At 49.3% G+C, this 19,285-nt stretch overlaps 1 protein-coding gene across 2 annotated transcripts in view; it reads right to left on the bottom strand.

Moving 5' to 3' along the window:
• Positions 1-19,285, bottom strand: part of FRMPD4 (FERM and PDZ domain containing 4) — a 1,397,101-nt gene that overhangs the window by 172,432 nt on the left and 1,205,384 nt on the right. For both annotated transcript variants that reach the window (XM_069204702.1, XM_069204703.1), the window contains exon 8: positions 1,791-1,922. In XM_069204702.1, coding sequence (XP_069060803.1) covers positions 1,791-1,922 — 132 coding nt within the window. The remainder of the gene's footprint in view (positions 1-1,790; positions 1,923-19,285) is intronic.

Here is a 19,285-nt window from a genome sequence, read left to right as displayed (position 1 = left end):
CTGAAAAGCCATTGTGCAATGCTATCACGTTGCATTATTTTAGGATATTATATGAAACAATGCAATCCCTGCATATAAACCACCTATAATTTCCTTATTATAGGTGACATGACATCCCTAGTCACCTGTAATAAAGAAATGAAGTAACCGCTGTAATAACTCATCATCATCATAGGTTTTATTCGGCAATTAAGTCATAAAAGCACATAAATAGATAAAGACCTTCACAGTGATAATAACTGATTACAGTTGAGTTCTAATGTCACAATGCCTGCTGCCTAGGTCAGTCATCATTCTGAAAGGGAGGTCACACAGCGTAATTAAAGCCGTACTTTAAAAAGCAAAAAAAATGCTTTTCTGTCTTCTGCTCAGTTTTTCTAGAATAACAGTGAAAAGGAGAAATGTGACAGTAATGGCTATTTATTTTTTCCAAAATGTACATAATTATTAAGAATATATGCTCTCTCTGCATGTTTCAACAGTTTTATCAGTTTCAACATTTTAAGCTACAGGGTTATTTTTAAATACAACTTGTTTCCTGATATCTTTTTCCGATAAATATCTAACTGCTTTTTCGTGTGTTTCTATTGTAATAGAGATTTTAATCTTATTCTTCATGTTTATATCATCCAATGTCTTTTATGTGAAAGAGCACACTATACCTATTATGTTTGGGAAAATGATGGTGTGCCCATGTATTATTAGGAATAAAGTATCCCCTGTCATGTATTATAATGATATTGTAAGTCACATTAGGCCTTTATGATCTTAAAAAGAAACTCGGCCTTTGACATTTATTTGTAGGGTCGAGCCTGTGTTGCATGCGCTCACGCATGCGTTTCGCAGCAAGACTCTTTTGTATTTAGAAAAGGTCTCGGAGCCCTGTTAACTTCACGTCAGTGTTTTTTATTGGTTGGAGGGCTTCCCTAATAAAATCTGCTTGCTTTCATTAGTCGAAGGCACGCATATGTCATGCCTTTTCCGGTGGCTAGCCCTCCTCCAGCGCAGCGACCAAGTACAGAAAACATGCGAGGCTCGCTGTTTTCCATCGGGCTTGTGGACTTTTTTTCTCTAATTTACGAGCCCGATCTCGCTTGGCAGAAGTCGAGCGCTTTACATACTTGATTTCACTTTTTCGGGTTATGTACATAAATGCCCTTTTGCCCGATAGGTGAAAAGTCGGTTAGGAGTTTACATCGCGATCAGCTCTAACATGAGCAAACACGAGACCCGATGCATTGTAAATGCTTGTTTCAGATATGGTCACAAACTCCTCAGTGACTTCTAAATAGCTTAATAATATATAGCAGGGAGCACTTTATGACATATATATGACATATATATATTAATAATGTTAATGTTTAATGCCATAGAACACCTAGACCAATCAATACATTAAGAGCGTTAGACAGAATGTCAGAAACAAAAATATTGTGGGTCAACATATCGTATCAAGAATATCGAGGACAACAATATTGTGAAGGTAAGTTTCCATAGGTAAGCAAAGTTTTACTACATATAACTCCATACATCTGTACCTTGGATATATATATATATATATATATATATATATATATATATATATATATATATATATATATGTATATCTGACACATCAGAGGAAATTTATTTTTTGACATGACGTTCTGTTCAAACCGTATTTTTGTTTCCGAGTAAGAGGGATTGAAAGCCTTGAAATGTAGACCAATGTTTTTACGGAAAATGTAGTTATTTGAAAGATATGTGCATCACCCTTATTACATAACATTAAAATACTTTCTTCAACAAACCTGAGTGAGTGTCTCCTGTTCATGTAGCAGGAGAAGTTTGGTTGCAGCTCCTTCGAATCTTTGCTCCAGCATGAGTGAAAAATGCTCAATGCACTTGATGGAAAGCTTTTCTTGCAGGGTTAAGATAACATCCTGTGAAGAACAAAAAGATTAATGAGTACTCAACAGTAGGCCAGGATGAAAGTTTGCTGCTGAAACATTGCAGTAATCTGGCAGTATACTTAGCTTTCGATGTTTCTGAGATGGGCAAATTGAATATCACTAAACTGGGAAAAATAGTATCTGCTATTAGGAGTGCTTAGAAGTGGCATAAACGCTGTAAAAAAGCAAGTAACTGTAAATTTGTCACCTACTTAACTATGTTTTTATTGGTAGCGCTACTTAGCTAACATATGGGTGCGACATTGTACAGAAATTACATTTGATGGACTGTACTTGGCACACTTATACTTAAGCTACTACAGTAAAATTAGAAGGGATTAATTTAGACACCTTGAAAAGCAAATCATTCAACACAAATAAGCCAGAAATATTGCTGAAAAAATTAGGTGTAGAAAAATGATCCACATCCCAGTCACATATTCTCGATGGGGTGAATTTTACATTTGAAAGGGTCACCTAAAAATCAGAATTTTTCACCAAAAGACCTCATTCATGAATTCAAGACTAGCAAGTGGATTAGGGTCTCCCAGTGGAACAAGGGTGAATACCCTTGTTTTACGTTGGTTCGTATAGTTAATCTTGCAGGTCAATTTCTACCGTTAATAATCATAAATTTGCTTCTATGAAAGGCAAACCTATGTGCCTTTCCAGAGTGAGAAACATGGGTATGGCTTCCACTGATGCAGCAGGAGCAGTGGCACCAGGTCCCAGGGTCCTCACGGCCCCACTGGACCCTGGTTATCACTGATTTTATAATTCATTCCAGTAGCCCATTTCCTTCCTTGTACTGCTATGCTACGGCTGGGAAAGAGAAGGAAACCCCACCATGTCAAAGAGGGGGTGGAAAATGTATTTCCTCTCCGAGGGGAAAACAAGAAACAAGTCTACCTTTTGTATTTACTCTTGTTCAATGTTCTACTTGGTGTGTGTGTGTGTGTGTGTGTGTGTATATACTGTACATACATACATATACCTTTCCCGAGGGTCTTCTGAAGTTCTTGCAGATACAAAAAGAGCTAAAAATCTGCTTCTAACATAGCGGCAAGGACGGCATTTAGAGTAGGCGAGCTGACCAGCCCATGACCCTGTCCTTCGGAGGGTCACAGGAGCTTCCTGCAGCAGCCTACCTCTGAGCCAGCTGCAAAACAATGTGTGTTAAACACTGGCATATGTGTGGGGGGCGTGGCCTAGCAGCCAGCAATGCGAAACGTGATTGCAACGCTCCACCTGGGCCCATAAATTTCTCTGCTATGAATTGTTGCTGAGGGTGCCCTGTTGCACAGAACCCTGTCCCTGGGAGCGGAGAGGTGTGTAGAGCCCGTATCGGCGACCAGTGCCGGCCAGGTGGAGAGAGGGAAGGCATTTGGGAGGAGCAGCCGGGTTGCTGAACGGCCCGGGGCAGCCGGCTCCCATGCATGGAGAGTGGAGGATGGCCTGTGATATCAAGTTCGACCCTGCAAAGCCCCTGGCACTTGGTGAAACCTAAGGTGGGAGAGGATGGCGGATGATACTGACTCCGGCTCAGTTGGGCCAACAGGCGCACGCTGCTTGGGGAGCCTGAAGCGGCAGGGAGAGGTGACCAGAGACTGGCTTTGCGATCCTGAGTCTAGGCTGCACGCTCCCCGGCCTTGCTCTACCTGTGTGAGGTAGATGATGGGAGGGCTGGGATCATCCGGAGTCGACTGATGAGATGGAAGAGCAGTGGTGCAAACGAGGTGAGAAGCTGCGATTGGGACACTGCACTTGCGGGACAGAGGAATGACTGCAACCAGTGATGCATGTGCACGGGCTTGGCGGAACATGTCGGAGACAGAGAGCAATGGGAGGAAGGAACAACTGATATTCCCTGAGGCTTTAGAGTGGCTTTGAGCAAATCACATGCATAGATAACATTATGCTGGGCCTGGGGGCTGGTCGTGCTGCTCAATCCATCAAATGGACAGAGTGAGAACTGGACATTGCAGGGTACCCCTGATCCCCCTTTTGATCCCTGAATTTAAGGCCCCTCAGGAGTGCTTTGCTGTTCAGTGCATGTTCATCTCTTTCTGTGTAAGACTGTTGAACCCGCTGTTTCAACTCTTCTGTGTGAGCGGGACAGCAACAATTGAACCCTTTGAGTAAACTATGCGTGGCACTTTAAGAGAATGATTAGCCGGCTGGAGATTTGAGGGGCAGCTCCTGGTAGCGGTAACTCCTAGCACCCGACGGCTCAGTGAGTGGGGCTATGCGATTGGAATATGCACAATGGGGAAACCACGAGTACGGCTGTCTCAGGCAGTTCTGGATGGCCTGAACACACAGGAGGTGCTTCCAGATCAGGTGAAGGGACCGGAGACAATGCCAACTACTATGCAATCACAGTTTGTCAAACTCCTGGCAGCAGTAGTGAACACTAAAACTGCTCTTCAACAAGATATTGGGGCCATCTCAATGGGCCTGGGACTACTGCATGCCGAACACCGAAAGTTGTCGGAAAGAGTGCAGGAAACGGAATGCGATATAGCTGATATACACCCAGCTCAAGAGGTGCTCAAGCATCAAGTGGCTGCACTGAGTGACCCAGTACGCAGACTAGAATACAGCGCTGAGGACGCAGAAGGCTGCAAAAGATGCAATAATGTTTGTGTAGTGGGACTGCTGGAGGAGGTTGAAGGGAAAGTTACGGTATCATCAGAACTGGCTCAGGACAGAAGTGGCCCCAAGTAGACTCACACCTTTCGTTGCTCTGGAACGGGCACACAGAGTACCTGCCTGTTGAAGGAAAGACAGCCACGAACAATGGAGGCCAAATTACTGCATTACTGCAACAGGGATATCCTAATGAACTGCGCCCACAAACATGTTCCCTGATTCTATGGCTGCAGTATAGGAAAAAAGAGCATAGTACACCAAAGTGAAAAGAGCAAGGAGAGAGTTGGGTGTTCAATACTCTCTACTGTTCCCTGCCAAATTAAAACTAATAGTGGACAGTGAGACACACTTTTGTGATGATCTCCATGAAGCATGGGACTAGCTGGAGGAACACAAGGCTGGGACACCCTGGATGGAAAAAACACAGGCCGTGTGACAACTTGCGTGGGCCTACTAGGAAACGCCAGAGTTCCCGTAGGCGTGATCAGTGATTGCGACCAACTTTGACGCAGACTCACAATGAATGTTAGGCAGCACTCAAGGTGGCAGGGGGCATTGCCAGACAACATAGCTCTGATCACCGATCTCGGGCTGACTCAGGTGACTCGCGATAGACTCTGAGGTGGACAAATCTGACCCTAAGAATAACGGGTTACCTGTGATAATCCCCCATTCAGTGGATAAACTTATTTAACCACCTGCGTATTTCCACTATTTCCTAGTCTGATCTTTTAGGTTTGTCCAAATTTTGGGGTTTAAAATCGGCTGATACTGACCCCGGGACATACAAACGACACCAAATGAGGAGGGAAACATGCTATTTGATAAACGATCCAATAAATAGGTCGTGTGGTCCTGGCCTTCCTCTGCTAATGGGGGCACACCTGAGGACAACTAATATTGGACTAGATGGGCAGGAGTGACTTTGCTGGTTTTGGATTGCTGGAAGCCTCCCCCCCCCCCATCGCCATGCTTCTCAGACAGAGCAACCTGGAACAATTCAGGACACTTGGGCCCGTATTTATACTTTTTTTAGCGCTGCATTTGCGCCGCTTTTTGACGCAAAACGGCGCAAACCTACAAAATACAATGGTATTTTGCAAGTTTGCGCCGTTTTTGCGTCAAAAAACGATGCAAATGCGGCGCTAAAAAAGTATAAATACGGGCCCTGGTTTCTCTCACAGAAGTTGACATGTTTGGGCAGAAGGCCGTTGCCGTTTGGCCCAGGGTTTGGGGAGTTCAATATGAGGTTTTGGTTTATGTTTCAATGACGTGGGAACTGTTTTATATGGTGCACTGAGATGCTGGGACTCAAGATAGAGTCAGGTACTACCACCTGGCAAGTTAGACTTTCTATAGACACATGGCTAACACATTGTAACACATCATATGATTGACCTGGAATGTCAGGGGCCTAGGATTGGCAGCCAAACGTTATAAAGTATACCAGTACCTACGTCGCAGAGGTGGACATATAGCGATGTTACAAGAAACCCACATAGTGGGGGTGGGGATTACCCGTTTACAGCAAAGTTGGTGTGGCCGCCTTTATCCTACCTCTTATTCTGGCTATGCAAGGGGGACACTGACTTGGGTCAGGCCAGGAGTCCACTTTGAACATCTGCATGAGCTCATTGATAAGGAGGGGAGGTATGTACTTATCACTGGCAGGCATTTGGTGAGAGAGGTCACCCTGGGAAGCATTTATGCACCCAACCAGGATCAACTTGGTTTTTACCAAACTTTGTCGGTTCAGGTGGGCATGCTGATGAGGCGGAGGTGATTTTAATTGTGACAATGACATCCAGCTTAACCGCTCCACTCCACTATTACGGGGAGCCCCAGCCCTGCAATTGGCCGTGGGGTTCGGGGAGTTGCTGCAACATTGGGCCCTCATTGATCTATGGAGGCTCCAACATGGACTGGAACGGGATTACTCTTACTACTCACACATACAAGACTTACACACCAGAATAGAAAGGCTGTTCTGCAGGGTTATGTCACTCAGTGCTGTCCACAAAATATCTGGGACGTACCCTCTCAGATCCCAGCCCTCTTATTCTGTTTCTTGCTCCACAGCCATCCAGACCAGCGATACCTCTTTGGAAGATGCAACCTGTGATGCTTGAAGACAATAGTTACAGGGAATCCTTGAGAAAGTCCATCACAGATTACTTTGCAGTAAATCAAGGGTCAGGCTCTTCTGTTATAGTGGAATGGGAGGCCCTTAATGTCGTAGTGAGGGGGCACTGTATGGGACAGACTGTGGGGGTGCCCAGGATGCTGCAAAAGGGGCAGCGGACCCTTGAAGCCACTATACTTGATCTAGAGATGATTAGGAGTTCTGACTCCCAAACTAGTTCAAAATTACAGGAGGCACATATGCAACATAGTGCAGTATTGGATAGATTGCAGAACCTTGATTAAAGCATATGTGGATTGATCCCACAAGGAGGTGGGCAAGTCGGGACGCCTACTGGCCTGGTTGATCTGCCTGGAATAAAGGGGCACTTCTATCACACACTTAACTACCAGGACACGAGAACATATAGATTCCCCAGGTTTAATTAATGAATAATTCAGAACATATTATGAGACACTCTATAGGTGACCAAAGTTAATATGTGATAATGACCAGGAGGCACTTCTTGAAAGAGTACATTTGCCAACTCTACTGCAGGGGCTGACCGAGACACTAGGGTTACCGATTACTGCCCTGGAGCTTCGCCAAGTAATCAGGGAGATGGCCAAAGGTAAAACCCCGGGCCAGACGGCCTTCCAGACAAATTTTATATGACGTATACGATGTACTGATTCCAAAGCTAATATGTTTATATGCTACCTCGTGGGATAGAGGCAAATTACAGAAATCTGGTAGGAGTACATTGGTGGTTCCATTACTTAAGATAACACGCTCAGGAGCGCCTACGTCAGCATTTCGTCCACTATCTATGTTGAATATAGACTTTAAAATACTTTACACGGTTTTGGCAAATAGAATTCTCCCCTATATGCAACCCTCGTCCACAAGGACCAGAACAGGTTTATCCCGGGTAGGAACACCACCTCTAACCTATGCAGACTTTTCCACATCTGTGTCAGCCAGATGTGTAGCTCAAAGCTGAGGCCACACTTATATCTGTAGATCTTGAGAAAGCATTTGATTCTATTCACTGGGACTTTCTGACCAAAGTCATGCAACGTATGGGCCTGGGGGAGAGCTGAATATAGTGGATGACACTGCTGTACACAGATCCGACTGTCAGGGTGCAAACTGTGATTACTGTCTCCCCCGAGAGTGCAGTCCATGGAGGGATTAGACAAGGTTGCCCATTATCCCCTTTATTATTTGCGCTCGCCATAGAATCATAGGCAGCCTGGTTCTGAACAGATGCGTTAAACACGCAACTACTGGTGGACGGATTCCACCATATTAATTCACTGTACGCAGACGACCTTCTTTTATACCTAGAGAATAATAGGTAGGGTGTCGACAACGCCATTGAGAGACTAGAGGAATTTGGAAGGGTGCCCATCCTGCGGCTGAATCAGATGAAAACCTGTTAAAGATAGTCAGCACCCACAACATCTACTGCTGGAGCTCAGATGGGAACCCTCCTCTTTTCGACACCTAGGTATCCAGATTTACCACGCCATTGAGGATATCTATGAAGGGAACCTGGGTAGAGCATATTCCTCCCTTAAGAGAAGTGTTATTTTTTGGAGATCCCCAAAAATATCCCTGATGACTCGTATAGCTGTAACTAAAATGGTGGTGTTACCCTGCCTCCTCTGTTTTTTTGCAAATATACTGATTAACATTCCGATGGTGTGGTTCCACCAGGTGGATGCCTTGCTTAAAGATCTCATATGGGATGGAAACAGACAGAGGTTGTCACTTGCAGTTCTAAAACATCACCCAGCGGAGGGAGGACTGGTAGTCAAAGACTTTGAGTTATAATATTTAGCAGCACAGCTGCAAGGATTGCCAGGTGGATAGGGGGTGCGCACAGAGGGGTGTTAGATCAGATGAGCTTGACCAATGCCGGTTACTGAGATTGGATGTCTCAATTTCCCACCCAATGGAACTGCTGAAAGTGGCTCTGTATGCTTGGAAGAGAAGTCAGGTGAGGACTCAAAGGCCTGCAGCGGATAAGCCTGGGCTACATATTGTAGGTCTCCCACATGGCACACCAGTAACTTATTTTACTGTGATGGTCGGCTGTTTGTCTGGTGACTTTTAGCAATTGTTTTCAAGAGGGCAGGCTCATCCCACTAGGGAATCTCATGGACACTCACGGCTTGCCACGTTCCCAGTTTTTGACCTAAAAGGCTCTGGTGCGCTCTGATGCAGTTTTATGGCATTGCAGTCGCAAAGAACCCCCCTACACATGCTGTACTCCTTCACTCATTGGGATCAGCTGGGAGGGGGCTACCTAGTTGCAGAGCGTTGAGTGAGATGGGTCGCACCCCCTAACAAGCTTAAGAGCTAAATGGGAAGGAATCTTGGGAAAAGAGATATCAGAGAGAGACTGGAGCAGGATGTTAACATAACCCAAGTGTGTTTCACTTAATACTAGACTTCAGTATATTCCATTTAACTTCCTACACATGACTTATCTGACACCTCATAAGTTAAAGGTGAAATATGGAGGAGATGCCCAGGGATGCATGAGATTTGGATTGTTGGATGCTGACTTTTGTCACATGATGTGGGGATGCACTTCTTTTCAGGGTTATTGGAGGGCAGTAATGAACAGAATACACCCCACACTTGGACGTTCAATCCCACATGCCTTGGATGTTTGCTTGGTTGGTAACTTCCCCAGATCCAAGAAGGGTAAGTTGAGTCCCGATTCATAGACTTAGCACTGGTTTTGGTGAGGAAACACATGACAATGGCCTGGAAATCAGCCAGAGGTCCCAATTATGCTGCCTGGGAAATGGATGTCATGAGGTGGGCAGAGGCAGAATATCAAGCACTCCTGAAGAAAGACAGCAAAGGCATCAGGAGACGCCCTATAGCACACCTCTGGAAAGAGATAATGGAGGCCTGGCTGAATCAGTATGTAGTTCTCGAATCTGACACTGGGGAGGGCTCTGACTAAAGGCTCAAGCTATAGAGAATAAACTAGGTACAAAGCAGCTGTAATATGTGAGTAAAAGCAAAAATACATGAAAGTAGTGTGAGAGGTGCCTGAAGGCCTGTCCTGCATGCTACGATAGGGATGTCATACCGGGCCACAAGGCCCCTGGGCCAATAGATACATGTTCCATTCCATGATTGAAGGTTCCAAATATTATGTGTTAGCTTGAAAAAAAAGAAAACACCCCACTTCTTTTCCACAGCCCAACATCTCCACCAGCACCTGAATAAGTGTGGTTAAATGTAACAGTTTCCATCTACCTTTTCCCTTTTGTTTTGATTTCTTGTTTTTGTTTAATTCCAAAGTCTCCAAGGGTCCGGTCCGAACTTGGCTACAATAAAGGAACTCTTCATCCCCTAACAAATTTACAGATGGCTCTTACACCAGTCGATTCGATACCTATTCCGCATCCGGGTGGCTGTACCTCCTGAAGAGGAAGTAGGAAACCTATAGGTCTACACCGAAGCTCCAACTTAATCCGTAGTATATCTTTGCCCTAGCTGGTGGTTTGAGATAATTGCCGGGAGATAGACTGGGGAATACTAGGGAATGTATGTAGAGTAAGAGCTGTACCTAATGTAACTAAATAGCTGTTGGAGATTATGATTGTAATACAAACTATGAAAATGCAACAAACTAGAAATATGTACACGATAGTAGCTGGTTGTCTCACACTACTATAAGATAATGACATGCTATATCACCACCCTTCGTATTTAAATATATTAAAAATGTAAATATATTAATTATATTTCATGCTATAACTTGTAGAATTTAGATACAGATTTACTGTTTAAATGCTAAAAATGCCAATAAAGAGAGCTGAAAAAAAAACACTGGCACACGTGTGCATTTTTCATCTGTTCTTCTGATGGTCCCCCTATCTCTTACCCCCCTCACATTTACACCACCCCTCCCGTTATTGAGGGCTGGAATGTGGCGCCAAATTTGGTTTCGCCCAGGGAGTTGTCTGTACAAATGCCACCTCTGCATAATGGAGCAGATTTCGTTTTTTTTATCTTCAAGCTTTGTGAATAGAGTTTTAGATTAAAGACAGAACTATTACATAGATTAGTGGTGGAGGTGGTTGGTGATCCATGATGCCAAACAGTGGAAGTACTTCACATGTATATGATTCATATTTCCTCACATTTTTTACGTTACACAAATGTACAAATGAACCGGGAAATAAAGTGATTAGAACAAAACCACACAGTGGCTTCTTGCCAAAACCAGAATTAGAGCTCGAGACCTCAATTTAAAGTCAGCCATCTAGTCAATAGATTACCTAGGGGGTCATTACAACATAGGTGGTAAAAGCCGCTTACCGCCGTGCAGAAGACCGCCAATACACCGCCGCGGCCGCGGAATTCCGCCACAGCTATTATGACACACATTTCGAAACCACCGAAATTCAGACACCCACACAACTCCGCCACACCAAAGGTCAGTGTTAAACTGGCGAAAACAAATCCTCCACCTCCACGCCAACAGAAACACGCCCATGCTATTACGACCCACGAATCCACGCGGCGGTCTTTCAACCGCGGTATTCCATTGGCGGTACACACCGCCGCGCTCAAAATACACACACATCTCCAAAACACCGCCACATTGGACAATTCCAAATACACACACCTGATACACATACAAACAACACTCCCACACACCCAACACAATATAAAACACACACCCACATCACCCACAAACCCCTACGACCACAAGTCACGACCGAAGGCCAGAGAGAGACAGAGAGCACAGCAACTGAGAACCCCACCACACAGAGGCACACAACATCCACGCACAAAACACCACACACCACTACACATCACCACACACATCAACACTCACACCGCCCCACACATCACACACACCACCCCATGGCACGCCAAAGACACCCCCGCTTTTCCGAGGAGGAGCTCAGGGTGATGGTGGAGGAAATCGTCCGGGTAGAGCCACAGCTATTTGGCTCACAGGTGCAGCACACATCCATAGCCAGGAAGATGGAGCTATGGCGCAGAACAGTGGACAGGGTCAACGCTGTGGGACAGCACCCAAGAAATCGGGAGGACATGAGGAAGAGGTGGAACGACCTACGGGGGAAGGTGCGTTCAACGGTCTCCAGGCACAACATCGCGGTTCAGCGGACTGGCGGCGGACCCCCACCTCCTCCCCCACAACTAACAACATGGGAGGAGCAAGTCTTGACCATCATGCATCCAGAGGGCCTCGGAGGAGTCGGTGGAGGAATGGACACTGGTAAGTCAAATCTTAACTATCAGATCCCCCACCCTACCTGCATGCTAACACACACCCCCACCCTCACACCCTCCCCTATCACTCAAACTCCTCACTAATGTACTAATAACACAAACCACACATCCCAACACCAAGCCCTGCATGACACAACTAAGCATTGACACCCAGCACTAAAGCATGCTCACTGCACATACCCATAACACCCCCACAACCATCATCACACAAGCCCCCCCACAGGAATGTTTGCACTGGTGTACACGGTGAGCCACCCATTGCACACCATGACACACACACATGCAATAATCATGCTCTTATGCCCCTGCAGGATCACGAAGGACCGTCACCACACCGGAGGGTCCAGACATCTCCACTCCACCCACAGAAGAGGCCCACAGTGACGATAGCAGCTCTGCCTTACTGGAGCCTGATGACCAGCCCGGACCATCGTGGGCCTCGGGACAGTCGGTTCCCCTTGCACAGGCACAGCCCAACACTGACCTTCCACCCTCTGGTAACACCAATACAGCACCCACCCAGCGGGCCCAAACCTCCGTACCCAGGACAGGTCAATTAGCTGTGTGTCCACCACTACAGGGAACCCAGGAGAACCCACCACCCCAACAACAGGGACCTGGGGGCAGTGGTAGTGGGCACACGGTCCAGGGGACGGAGGCACAGGAACACAGGGGAACTGGGAGGGCTGCTGTGCGACAGGGGGAGGACAGGCCAAGGGAACCCACTCTCCACGAGGCCCTCTCCTCCATCATGGGAGCATACCACAACTCTCAGGAGACGATGGCGACGGTCCTGGTCAAGTTTCAGGAGACCCAGCGCCTGCAGGAGGAACAGTATTTGGGGAACAGGGAGGAGCTCAGGACCATCAGCTCCGCCTTGGGCACCATCGTAGGAGTGCTGCAGGACATACAGCAGACCTTGAGGGACACTGTGGCACTCCATGGGGCCCCTGACACTAGCATGGATGATGAACTGCCCACCACCTTCGCCGGCGCTAGTGGACAGGACGCCCCGCCACAGGACCACCACACCAGCACCCCACCCCCTGCAGACAGACAACCACCACGCAAGCGGTCCGTGAGATCCAGGAACAGGACAGAGCAAGATGGCAAGACCCCCACCAGGAAATGGGACCACCCTGATTTTCCTCCCACTGTCCCACTTTGTTACCCTGTCCATACTTAAACTGCACCAGCTCCACTTCCTATGCCCATATGGGCAGTGCACCTGTGAGACTAATGGACTGGACTCTGCCATGGACATTCATCCACCATCACCCATCACCATTTTACAACCCCCTCTCCATTTTTGAGCACTTAAATAAACACCCTTGAACCACAAAACAATCTGGAGTCAGTCTATGATTTGGTAAAATGTATTATCAATGACAGTGTCAAAAAGTGTTTCTAGTTGTAAAGGCAACATACCAATGTCACACATCACAAGTCCTTGATGGATGCATGCAGATGACACACGTTGGTAACCACACCTGTGAAACCGTAATGGAAAGAAACAACTCAATTACCAAATAATCCCATGACATTACACACAGGATAGAGGAAGACGTGTGACAGTGAATGTAATGGTAAAAATGAAAATGTTCTCACCTGTGTGTCACTAGAAATATTGCTGTATGAGTGACTCCCTGTTGTCGTTGTCTTCTTCCTCAGCTTCCTCCTCATCACTGCCCACAGACTCCACAGCTGCTACAACACCATCATCTGGACCATCCTCCTGCAGAAAAGGCACCTGGCGTCGCAAAGCAAGATTGTGAAGCATCGAGCAGGCGATGATGATCTGGCACAACTTATTCGGTGAGTAGAATTGGGAACCACCTGTCATATGGAGGCACCTGAACCTGTCCTTAAGGAGTCCGAAGGTGCATTCGATCACCCTCCTAGTCCGCCCATGGGCCTCATTGTAGCGTTCCTCTGCCCTGGTCCTGGGATTCCTCACTGGAGTCAATAGCCAGGACAGGTTGGGGTAACCAGAGTCCCCTAATAGCCACACACGGTGCCTCTGGAGTTAACCCATCATATCAGGGATGCTGCTATTCCGCAGGATGTAGGCGTCATGCACTGAGCGAGGGAAAATAGCATGTACCTGGGAGATGTACTGGTCTGCCAAACATACCATCTGTACACTCATGAAATGATAACTCTTCTGGTTCCTGTACACCTGTTCACTCCTGTGGGGGGGGACCAGAGCTACATGGGTCCCACCAAACAATAGCACCTATGGTGTTGGGGATATGTCCAAGGGCATAGAAGTCACCTTTCACTGTAGCCAAATCTTCCACCTCAGGGAAAATGATGTATCTCCTTACGTGTTTCAGCAGGGCAGACAACACTCTTGACAGCACGTTTGAAAACATAGGCTGGGACATCCCTGATGCCATGGCCACTGTTGTCTGAAAAGACCCACTTGCAAGGAAATGGAGCACTTACAGCACCTGCACGTCAGGGGGTATTCCTGTGGGATGGCAGATTGGTGACATCAGGTCTGGCTCTAACTGGGTACATAGGGGCATATTTATACTCCGTTTGCGCCGAATTAGCGTCGTTTTTTTCGACGCAAATTCGGTGCAAAACTAACGCCATATTTATACTTTGGCGTTAGACGCGTCTAGCGCCAAAGTATGAGGAAAGAGCGTCATTTTTTTGCGTGAACGCCTTCCTTGCGTTAATGAGATGCAAGGTAGGCGTTCCCGTCCAAAAAAATGACTGCGACACAAATGCGTCGTATTTATACTCCCGGGCAAAAATCACGCCCAGGAGTAGGCGGGGCAAAAAACCCCGCATTTGCGCCTCTTTTTAACGCCTGGGTCAGGGCAGGCGTTAAGGGACCTGTGGGCTCAAAATGAGCCCACAGCTGCCCTCCCATGCCCCCAGGGACCACCCCTGCCACCCTTGCCCACCCCAGGAGGACACCCAAGGATGGAGGGACCCATCCCAGGGACATTCAGGTAAGTTCAGGTAAGTATACATTTTATTTTTTTTATATTTTTTTTTGGCATAGGGGGGCCTGATTTGTGCCCCCCTACATGCCTCAATGCCCAATGACCATGCCCAGGGGACATAAGTCCCCTGGGCATGGCCATTGGGCAAGGGGGCATGACTCCTGTCTTTACTAAGACAGGAGTCATGTAAATGGTGTCTGGGCGTCGTTAAAAATGGCGCAAATCGGGTGGAGGCGATTTTTTAGCGTCATTTTCCCCAACGCCGGCGCTGCCTGGTGTACGTGTTTTTTTTCCACGCACACCAGGCAGCGCCGGTCTGCTAGCGCCGGCTAACGCCATTCAATAAATACGGCGCCCGCATGGCACTTCAGAATGGCGTTAGCCGGCGCTAAACTTTTTGACGCTAAACTGCGTTAGCGCAGTTTAGCGTCAAAAAGTATAAATACGGGCCATAGTTCCTGGATAGTAGCACGGTCAAACCTGTAGGTGACGATTAAATGTCGCTCCTCCATTGTCAACAGGTCCACCAGCGGTCGGTACACCGGAGGATTCCGCCATCTCCTCACATGTCCCAGCTGACGGTGCCTAGGAAGGACAACAGTCAATTATTTTCCAGGTATGTACCCACAGTTACACAGCAGACGACACCAAACACAAAACCCTTCCTGTATGTGTGTTGAGTGTAGGCCTAGCTATGTGTGACGCAGAAGTAAATGAAGCCATGTGGGCCCCTGAAATGGCGGCTGCCTGACCTCTAAACTGGGACAATGGGATTGTGGGGTAACTGCGTTGCCGTTGCACACCGTCGCAGTAGGCGGTCGTAGACCTCGGCGCAATGCTGCATTGGTTAACATTGGACCCTATGGGTCCCAGGAGCCAATGAACAAGTGCGCCGGCGGTGATGATACGCACCGCCGCGGACGTCACCGCCACGGACATCACCGCCATTTTCTATCTGTTCAATCACTAGATACCTGATCTTCGACAGGAGAGGACCTACACTGCAAGTGCTGCTGTGACCTCGGTCTGAAAGCGACGATGGCTGCTGCGTCTGGGGAAAGGGCCCCTGCCTTCACTGCTCAGGAGTTGGAGAAACTTGTAGACGGGGTCCTCCCCCAGTACACGCTACTCTACGGTCCTCCAGACCAACAGGTAGCACGTTGTATGGGCTAGGCCTGGGTGGAGAGGGCTGGTTGTAAGAGGGAAGGGGGCAGAGTTCAGGGAACATGAATGCATGTGAATGAATGTGCCACTATGCTAGGGTAGGGAGGGGGGACACTCACATCGACGGCGCAGTTGGTAATGACTTCTCTTCTTCCCTTGTGCATGTCATGTAAGTCAGCGCCCACCAGAAGAAGGACATTTGGCGTGCCATCGCCAAGGACGTCCGGACCCTGGGGTTCCACCAGAGACGGGGCACCCACTGCCGGAAAAGATGTGAGGACATTCGCCGCTGGAGCAAGAAGACGGCGGAGGCTCAGCTGGGGATGGCCTCCCAACGTGGGAGGGGTGCCCGTCGCCCCATGACCCCCCTGATGTTCCGGATCCTGGCGGTGGCCTACCCTGAGTTGGATGGGCGCTTGAGGGCATCACAGCAGACACAAGGGGGTGAGTACTCTCTCATTCTGCGGACTTTGCGCGCAGTGGAGTGGTCTGGGTGGGGGAGGAGGCCTGTGGGTGTACCTAGGCCAGGGCGAGTTCCGTAGGCTAGGCCCCTCCGTAATGCAGGCCATGTGGCACTCTACCCCACCGCAGTAGAGTGCCAAGTACAGGTATAGATGCCCCTGTGGCATCCATGTGTGCAGATCTCCACCATAGCCATGTAGGCCAGATCCCAGAAATTGCATCTGCAGAGGCCAGGAGCACGGCGTAGTGCAGGGGGCTGCTGTGTCTGTATTGTCCGCCAAGGTAGCGGTATGCCATGCACTCAACCTGTCTTTCTTCTGTCTCCCCCCCCCTTTTTGTGCTCTCCCTGTTCTTTTGTGCATCAGCATCATCAGGCGGAGATACAGTGGCACCGGGGCACGAGGGAGCTGCATCCCACATGACCATGGAGGGCCACACCACGGACTCAGAATGCACCAGTGGGACGGAGGGCGAGCGGAGCTTCACGTCAGCCACCGGATCACCAAGCAGCGACACAAACTCGTCCGCCGATGGGAGCTCCCTTGTGGTGGCGGCACCATCTGTGCACCCCACTTCTACAGGTACAGCTGCCACCTCCCCTACCAGCACCGCCCTCCCAGCAGCCCCTCAGCGTTCGCCCCATGCCCGCTCACCCAGGAGGGTGGGCATCACCTTCGCCCCATGCACCTCAGGCCCTGCCCCAGTCACCCCTGCTGCCCTCAGTGAGGAGGCCATTGACCTCCTCAGGTCACTCACTGTTGGGCAGTCTACCATTGTGAATGCCATCCAGGGTGTAGAAAGGGAGTTGCAACACGGTAATGCATTCCTGGAGGGCATTCCTTCTGGTCAGGCTGTCCTTCAGCGAACCCTGCAATCTCTGGCCTCAGCACTGATGGCAGCCATTGTCCCTGTGTCTAGCCTCCCCCCTCCAACCTCCTCCACCCAGACCCAATCCCCTGTACCCCAGCCCATCCCAAGCACACCTTCAGACCAGCATGCACACACGTCAACACACAAGGGATGCTCAGGAAAACATAGGCACCACACAACCCACAGGCACACACACAAGCATCACACACATGCAGACACAGCAACATCTACTGCCTCCACTGTGTCCCCCTCCTCATCGTCTCCCTCCTCCCTCCCTGTCTCGTCTACACTCTCACCTGCATGCACTACATCTACATGCACCAGGAGTCGCAACAGAACACCCAGCACCACACCCAGCTCACATGCAATCACCACCTCCACTCCCATTTACACGTCCCCTGTGTCCTCTCCCAGTGTGTCTGTGACGCCCCCTCCCAAAGTACACAAACGCGGGCACCCACACACCCAACATCCATCCACCTCACGACAGCCTCCAGTACCTCCACCTGCACCCAAAACACCTAAAGTGACACCTCCTACAACCACCTCCTCTTCCTCCATTCCCAGACCCTCTCCAACTACCCATCCCAGTGTTCGTCAGAAACTGTCCCTCTGTAAAGTTGACCTTTTTGCCCCCACCCCCCCCCTCCAATTCATCAGTCCCGTCGTAGCGTCTCAGCCAAAAAGCCTCCAATACCAGTGGTGCCTGTTCAAGGTGTGTGGAGTGCACCGGCCACCAGGGCAGGCAGTGTGACCCGGAGCCAAGGCACTGGCAGCCCACCCCCTGTAAAGGCTCTGAAATTGGAAAGTGGCCGATGGGACCCTGTGAAGACTCCTGGAGGCAAAACAACTCACAGGGGTCCCAGGGGGATTGCAGAGTCAGCTGTGACTCCTCCAAAGGTGGGGAAGGGCCAGAGGAAGTCTGCACAGCCTGGTGTGAGCATCACGGCGGAGAAGGGCGGCATCCTTCCCGGCGGTCGGGACGCCACCGCCAGCACCGTCGTCACTGGTCCGGACACCACCGCCAGAGTCATTGCCCAGGAGGGCCCAAGTAGCGTCACTGGTCCGGAGACCACCGCCAGAGTCATTGCCCAGGAGGGCCCAAGTATCGTCACTGGTCCGGAGACCACCGCCAGAGTCATTGCCCAGGAGGGCCCAAGTATCGTCACTGGTCCGGAGACCACCGCCAGAGTCATTGCCCAGGAGGGCCCAAGTATCGTCACTGGTCAGGAGACCACTGCCACCGCCGGAGTCATTGCCCAGGAGGGCCCAAGTATCGTCACTGGTCAGGAGACCACCGCCAGCGCCGGAGTCAGTGCCCAGGAGGGCCCAAGTATCGTCACTGGTCAGGAGACCACCGCCAGCGCCGGAGTCAGTGCCCAGGAGGGCCCAAGTATCGTCACTGGTCAGGAGACCACCGCCACCGCCGGAGTCAGTGCCCAGGAGGGCCCAAGTATCGTCACTGGTCAGGAGACCACCGCCAGAGTCAGTGCCCAGGAGGGCCCAAGTATCGTCACTGGTCAGGAGACCACCGCCACCGCCGGAGTCAGTGTCTAGGAGGGCCCCGGCTGCCACAGCCCCGCTGGGCAATGAGGGAACATCATGCCACACACCAATGCCCAGTCCAGAGAGCGTCATGCCACACACCAATGCCCAGTCCAGAGAACGTCATGCCACACACCAATGCCCAGTCCAGGACCACCATGGCAAAGCACCGCTGAACAGTCCAGAGACCGCCATGGCAAAGCACCGCTGAACAGTCCAGAACCGCCATGGCAAAGCACAGCTGAACAGTCCAGAGACCGCCGTGGCAAAGCACCGCTGAA

This window comes from Pleurodeles waltl, chromosome 8 (genome assembly GCF_031143425.1).
Source record: "Pleurodeles waltl isolate 20211129_DDA chromosome 8, aPleWal1.hap1.20221129, whole genome shotgun sequence".
Lineage (NCBI taxonomy): Eukaryota > Metazoa > Chordata > Amphibia > Caudata > Salamandridae > Pleurodeles > Pleurodeles waltl.
This window is presented reverse-complemented; position numbering and strand designations above follow the sequence as displayed.